A 7852-nucleotide genomic window follows, 5' to 3' on the forward strand; every position below is an offset into this window, starting at 1 on the left:
TCTTCAATCTATCTCTATCTATCTTTAATCTATCTTTGATCTATCTTTAATTTATCTATCTTTGATCTATCTATCTATCTTTAATGTATCTATGTTATCTTCTCCATTCATCTATATATATAGAGAGGCCGAGCTTTTCTCTGTCTCTCTCTACGTATATAATGCATGATAGATATAGATGTGTGGTATGCTTGATGTTTCGATTCTAGATCACTCCGCTGGTTGGGGGAGATGGAGGTGACGCAGACAATCCTGAGCGACAGACCTTTGTAGAGATCGGTACGTCACTTTCTTCTTCTTCTGTCTCTTCCCAGCTAAAGACTTTCTTTTCTTCATCTCTCTCTTTCCGATAGAAATCTAGATTACCTCTTTTTATCTCTCTCTATAAGAACCACTCCTGTGTATGTACAATAGTTCGATAGCTCACCTCTCAACATGTAGTTCCTTGAACTTTCTAGGCATCTACACATCTACTCGTCATATGTCGCCGAAACTTACCCTGTATATCTATCTCTATCAATATATCTCTGTATCTCTTTTCTTTTTCTCTCCCTCTATACGTATCTATATATGGAGACGTGTAGAAGAGAACATAGATGTGAGGCCGTCGTTTCTCCCTTCTCTACAGGATAAGAAGACGTATATCTTGCTTTGCATGTACGTACACCTACCTCTCACTTCGTATAAATGCTTTCAATTACAGCTGTATACGTATCTACACTTATGCAAAGCTCCTTCGGTCTCTATCATCTATCCATCCATTCTCCTGCTCCTTTCTTCTCAAATTCAACTCTTTCTCATGCCTCTGGATTACTGCTTTTTTCTCTAATCTTGCGTTTCTTTGCTTTCCTTCTCTCTTTCTCTTCTTTGTGTCTTGCAGGTCCTCGGTGTGTCTTCGAGGTCGTGAAGATTTTAGAGGGATCTTTCAGTGGCAAAGTTCTCTGGAGCAACGAAGAGTTTATACCTTCAAGAGATGTAAGGAGTCCAAGGCACTTCAGAACAAGTGAAGGCGAAGAAAGGATAGATAGATAGATAATAGATTTAGGCGCACAGACTAAAGATAGACAGATCGATAGAAGGCTCTCTTCTTGTTTCTTGTCGAATGGCGAAGCTCGTTCTACCGGCTATTTCTCTCTCTGTCTCTTCTCTTTATGCGTGGGTGTCGGCCTTGATCATGCTCTTTCTTTCTCTCCACTTATCTACAGGAGTCTGTCTACGCGTCTGTCTCTGTCTATGTTTTGTGTGTCTCTATCCCCCCTTTGTATCTTAAGGTACATATAGAGTTGTATGGGCGATCGTTTCTTTCTCGCTTTCTCTTCTTTCGCACTGAACATGACGAAGAGTCAAGTCAGATGGAGATCTTCTGATCTCTCTACTTTCTGTATCAAGAGGTACAACCTATTCTCATATATCTGTTCACATCTCTCTTTCTCTCTCTCTGTAGATATGACTGCATGCTATGATGATGGTGCAGTCATCATAGACGACGTGTATATGGATCATAGCCGGATCTGTGGATGGAGGAGAGAAGTCCACGAGTCTAGATCGAAGGATTCATTCGTTTTCTCCGATTTTATCGAAAGGATGAATGCACTGTATCACCATGCCTTTTGTAGAAAAAGTGTCTACATAGAACGGTAATCTTCATACGATGTATGCCTAGATGTGAAATGAGCGAAGTGACTGAATCTTTTCTTTCCTTTCGATCCAAGAAGGAAGAGAAAAGAAAAGTTTGGTGTCTCTTCATGTTCTTTGCATTGCAGTTAGCAGCGCTTCACAAGCTCAGGAAGGCCGAGGCGTATGGACGGAGACTTCACGCGAAAGAGCAACGAGCTGTACGTACACCCGAAATGTCATAGGGACAATGAAATAGAACAAAAGAACTCAGGAGACAGACGGATGTTTCCTCATCTAGACTTGGAATGTCTTCTTCTTTTCTTTTGCGTGTTGGTGACTATCATGTGTACGAAGCTTAGAGTAGCAAGAGATCCATGGATACCTGATGTGTCGATAGGCATAAAGAGATAGAAAGACAGAGAGAGAAAGAGATCTATAAACACATAGATGTAGAGAGATAGATAGATGATTAGGAAGATACTGATAAATGCCGGAGAAATAGATAGATAGAGAGATAGATAGGTGGATAGGGAGAAAGGAAGAAAGATGAGAAAACGTCTTTTTTCCTAGGTATTAGATGCGAAGAAACAACAGATATGGAATGTGATCCCCCTTTCATTCTTCTTACCTCTCCATCCATAATCCATCCGTCTATATCATATATGTATATCAATATCTCGAGTGTATATACATATATATATGTATATATGAACACTGTATATTTCCAGGAAGCAGAGAGGTGCAAATGAAAACAACATGTGACTATGCCTAAGTGTAACACCGTCTTTTCTTCATTCATCTCTTCATTCTTTCTTTCTTTCTTCTCGCAGGAGAGGTTTGAGAAGTCGACGCGAGAACATGAGGAAAGTCCGTTATCTTTCGAGAGTGTCTTCGGGGATTTTGTTAAAGAGCGAATTTCAAGAGAGACGACGAGGGAGAAGAACGACGAGGAAGAAGAAGAGAGTGGAAGACAACCGAGGGAGAAGAAGAACAAGATCAAGAAGACTGTTCATAAGAAAAGGAAGATTACTTGATCAAAACGAAAGAGAGAGAGAAGTCTTTTCGATCTATCTCTTTCTCTTCTCTTCGGGTGTACATGGACATGTATGTATGATTCTCACCTCTGTGCGTCGCATGCATACCAGGCATCTGTCGATTTTCTTTGTTCTCTTTCCTTTTCTTTTTCTTCTATTATCATCTTTCCCCACTCACTTCGTCTTCTTCTCTTTCTTTGGTTTGGGTTAGTGAAGACTTCGGTGTTTCCTAAGAAGATACTTTCCTTTCTTTCGTTCTTTCTTTCCTTTCGAGTCTGCTAGACTTCGTTTTTCTTCCTGTCAATCTCTCTGCCTGTATTCCATCCGTCTATCTGTCGATCTCTCGGTGCTCCTCTTCTTCTTTTACTTCTACTGAAGGTTCTCTCCCTTCTCTCTTGGCCTTCGTCTGATCTAATGAACGCTTCAGCTCCTCGATATAGAAAGATTCAGTCAAGCTTCTCGGCTCTCTTCATGTTCTTCTTTTTCTCTTTCTCTCTCTCTCATCCTACAATTCGCTAAGGAGACTGTTGATGTAGGAGTGATAGGGAGAAGGAGAAGAGTAAGAAAGAAGAGCTTTATGGTTGAGGAGTGAAGACAGAAAGAAGCTAAGAGACAAACCTGTCTTCTCTTTCATCGAAGACGTTGTTTCTTCTCTGTTTTCGAAAAGCTGACTGACAAGCATCGATCTCCTGAGACTTAACACTACTATATCAGTCTCTCTATAAACCTATAGATATGCTTGCCTGTCTGTTCACTAGCTCTCTACCGTCTTCTCTCTACGAGGACTATCACCCATCTCTTAGTCTTTTATGCCAGGCGAGGCACATATCTGCGGACTTCCTCAGTGGTAGCCTCCTATCTAGAGAGTGCTCGTCACTGTCGTCATATGGAAGACACCAAAATAAATACTCCTATTTCGGTAGGGAGAAAGAAGATAGAAAGCGACAGTATGAATGGAGAACTGAGAGATAGACCTCAATATGTGTACAGTTTCATACAGAGAGTACCGTAGAAAGAGATGTATAGTTAGTTGTTGATGTGCATAAGTCGATGTGGAGATCTGCCGGTAGGTATCGAGCTACGATCTGTGATGGATCTATCTAAAAAGATTTGGTACCGGAATTGAAGACAGAAAGATAGGTATATAAAGATCAGGTGCAGCATGTGGAATGCTATTTGTGGCTGGATTTCATCGTGGCGAAAAGAAACAGGAGAGACCGAAGATGATCGAAGGAATAAGAGGATTCATTCAAGAAAAGAATAGACTTGTTCTTTTCTCTCTGTCGAGTTCGCATTTGTGCAAGCGACAAAAGTGTTCTAGACGGGGAAAGCAGGGCGAGGAGACCTTAGATTAGGTGTACATACAGCAGATCCTTCGTGTGGTGTACATACACCTTAGAGGCGATTGCCGTCAAGACAGCGAGACGTATTCCCGGGCAGAAAGATCGGAGGGAAACAAGAACAGAAGCTGGCTCCGTTCATCTTTTTCGCTTTTTAGGATGAAAGGGCGATAAGATCGACCTTTCTTCTTCGGCCAATCTTTCTTTGGGAAAAAGAAATCCTTTGATGAACCCGCCAAAACAGCTGCAAGACTGGCAAGACGAGTATGCACGTGCTCGATAGCAGGCTAGTCAAGACGTTGGCTATCAGCGAAATCTTGATGATCCAGCGAGATTATGAATCACTACTGTTTCTTTTGGTTCTTCTATTTACACGTCTTTCTTTCGTTGTATTTATTCATCTATTCTTGTTTGTGTTTTCTTCTTTTTTTTCATCTTCACATTCCTTTAGTGAAGTGTAAAAGGAAATCGCTGGTCTTTTGTTCTTTCTTACTACGAACTGCCGCTTTCAAATAGTTCATCTTCCGGCCTTGGACGAAGGGCGAATCGATCAACTTACGGGACAGCCACCGTTCTACTGAAGCCCTCTCCTGCTTGGTTTGCATATCAGCACCCTACCTATCGTCTTGTTTTCGGTAGTACCTCTCTGTTCCGGAAAGGTGTGACGATCGCTTTAGCTAGCTAGCTAGCTATCTAGCTCCTCGCGAGTCACTGACCCCAAACTCACTCGGTTTCGTCGGACTCGAGTAGCTAGATAGCTAATACATCACAGGCGGCCCAAAGACGATGATTGCTTGTCTGTAGAGAGAGTCGGAAGAATAGATATTCCCTCTTTTGGTGTTTCTTTCTTTTTCTATCTTAGGGATCTATTTCCACTGGTTTACTGTCTTTCTTCTTCAGACGTAGAAATCTAGATTCTCTTGATCCTTGTGCGGGACTTCGTTGAGTGACGTCACTACTACCACTACGAATTCTCGCGTGGTCCTTCGATACGATACGGAGGTCAAGTCGCTTTTCTTTTTGCTTTGCAACTTTTTGTGAAGGAATCTCTTATCAGCCCTTTCTCTTCTTTTCTTCTTTTCTTGTGTGGTCCAGATTATCTTCGTCCCATGGCGGTAATTTCAGTCGGATCCACCGACTGAGAGAGAGACCATCTCTTCTCTTACTTGCGCTTTCCTCGGGAGGTTTTCTTTCTTTCTTTCTTTTTCCGTCCTTACTTTTCTCTTAAATTCTTTTGCTCTCTCTGTTTCGTGTGCTCTGTTTTCACTATAGAATCCCCGAAGCTATCTAGCTAGCCAAGATGTTGTCTGTATCACCGTGTCTGTCATCTGCCTCATCGGTCCGTCCAGACACCATGATGGATGTGAATCGAGCTAGCGTTAACCATCAGCAGAATGAAGGCACTCGATTAAGACAGCTTTCTCATCATACAGAAGATTCTGCAAATGGGTTTCCTTATCAGAGACAGTTTGAAGACATGAACCGGCGTAGAGCTTCTCTCCCACAGAATCCCCTCCATCTGAATCTTCCCGTGTCTTCTTCGTCCTCGGCAGTCTCCTCCTCGCCCTATCAGCCATCTCGCTTTCAGTCCGCTCGGTCGAATTCTTTCTCGGCCCCTGGAGCGCAACCTCAGCAGCTATCTTCATCTCCATCGTCTTCGTATTTAGCCGAGGTCGTCGCGAGTGCAGCTGAGCGAGCAGCCCAAGCCGCGTGGCTAGCTGCCCAAGCGGCATCGATGGCCGTGAATCTCGAGCACCATCAAGGATCGGGAGGAGATGGCGATGGAGGTCAAGGAGCTCCAGGAAGAACTATCAATCAGCACGCAAATGACGAGGATATGATCGTAGATGAAGAATCCTACCAAGGAGGTTGTGTGGAGGCTAGGACCCCACCAGGTTTTCTTTCGAGATATTCTTCTTCGACAAGCATGCCTCTAGAAACGACAACTACGAGTCTCCATCCTAACCATAGTACATTATATAAGCCGACTCCTCAGAATCTTTCTTATCCTCCTAATACACGACTCGTGTCCAAGAGCTCATCAGTAGGAGGTGGAGGTCTTTCTTCTTCAGCTTCAATGATAAATGTGAAGACGAGGATGGTTCCTCCTCAGAATCGAGTAGGGAGCCAGACATGTCTACAGAACGCCAACACCATCGAGACGGCTCTTATTCTTCATCCAGGTGTCGAGAGGAATGGGCGGGCGATCAGCCGGACGACCTCCGCGATGCCGGCTCTCTGTTGCGGTGGTGATGTGGGTTTACAGACCGATTTTATCCCTCGCAACCAACGCATGCAAGAAAAGCGAAATGTCAATCGGATCGTGACCGCTGAGGCATCCTGTTTAGGAAGAAGAAATACGTCCATGATGCAAAGTGACGAGACCACACGATCCAGTAGTCGCCGAGATAGCGGAAGTCACAGCAGTGAGTCGACTACTACAACAACGACGGTTGCCTCTTCGTCTTCATCTTCAGCAACTTCGGGTGTATGTACAGCTCTCGTCCCGCTGGGAGGGGGGGCGCCATCATCATCATCAGGAGGAGGAGCAGGAAGAGGTGGTGTCTATACACCTGAGATCATTATTTCCAAGTCGGAGCATGTGATAATAGGAAGACATTCTCCCTCCACTGAGAATGGAGCTCCCAACACTATTATCCATCGTCACCACTCCGAATCGATTTATACAGCGAGCCACAATCCAAGTCGGTTGACTAGCTATAACGAAGGAGGCAACCTAACCGATCGATCGAATCATGCCTCTTCAGTCTTCAGAACCCTTGGAGTAGCTCGACAAGTCACAGCGGATAGTTCTCATAGTCGATTAACCAGCCGTATGTCGGTAGGCGGATTTCTCGAGACATCTCAGAGCCTAGCAGGGGGGGGGTTTGATTTGGCAGAACCACCTCACTATCTTCACCCTACAGATGTGGTGCGAGATTTCACGACAGAAGAACCGGATGACGAAGAGAGTGAAGGCGATGATGGCTCTGCTTCTTCTTTCTTTCCCATGAAGCTGAAGAAGAGATTTTCTTCTTCTCGTTCCAGACAAAGACACGCACATCCTTTCAAGAGATTCTCTTCTGATACGACAACAGGTGTCTCAAACTCAGATGAAGAAGGAGGCAAGAAACTCCAGAAGCTAACGGTACGTGAGTCTTTTCAAAGCTGCACTACACACTTCGTTAGGTCGCCTTCGATCTCCATCCGTCATCCAATCTTCTTTGCTTTCTCCATCTTTTTTCCTTTCTTTCTCTCTTGTCTTTTGTTTCAGGAAGGCATCCTGTTGCCGTCACCTCCGTCAGCCGATAGTCTAAGGAGACTGCGAGAGAATCCAAAGAAGAACTTTAACTCAAAGACGTTTTTATCTTCGAATAGCCATAGCAATCTTTCTAGCTCATCCGGTGGTGTGAAACATCTCTTTAGGAGCTCGGATTCCTCTGAAGGAAAGAAGGGACTATCTGCTTCACGAAAGAGCTTTTTGAATCGAGCTGACGAAGAGGAAGAGTATTTTTCCTCTACCACCTCCTCTTCCTCCTCATCGATCCTCTTTCCTAGGAAGAAATCCAGTGTTTATGAGAAGAAGAAGTCTTTTGGAGAGATTGCTGTCGATACAGCGAAAGCGGCTCTGTGTACACCGCCAAACGAAAATTTTTCGAAGTCTATTCCAATCCCCTCGCGACGGCAAAGAACCGAAGAGGATGACGAAGATGAAGTGATCGATGACTCCTATGCTTATCTAGACGCAAGAAGCCATTCGTCTTCTTCAACGATGTTTCAAAGACCCACCAGAGATAGTCTGAAACGCCAGAGAGTTGATCGGGACGAAGATCACAATGACGATGAGGAGGAAGAAGAAGA

General features: G+C 44.1%; 1 protein-coding gene across 1 annotated transcript; it reads left to right on the top strand.

The window, feature by feature from the left end:
• Positions 1–153: 153 nt before the first annotated feature.
• On the top strand, positions 154–7847 carry CSUI_006828 (uncharacterized protein; the record flags this gene model as incomplete). The annotated part of the gene is made up of 5 exons (XM_068066979.1): positions 154–279; positions 881–975; positions 1764–1835; positions 2448–7139; positions 7266–7847. Coding segments are annotated over exons 4-5 (2430 nt in total), but the record flags the coding sequence as incomplete, so codon positions are not given.
• Positions 7848–7852: the final 5 nt, after the last annotated feature.

This window comes from Cystoisospora suis (assembly GCF_002600585.1).
Source record: "Cystoisospora suis strain Wien I chromosome Unknown contig_3514, whole genome shotgun sequence".
In the NCBI taxonomy this organism is placed as follows: domain Eukaryota; phylum Apicomplexa; class Conoidasida; order Eucoccidiorida; family Sarcocystidae; genus Cystoisospora; species Cystoisospora suis.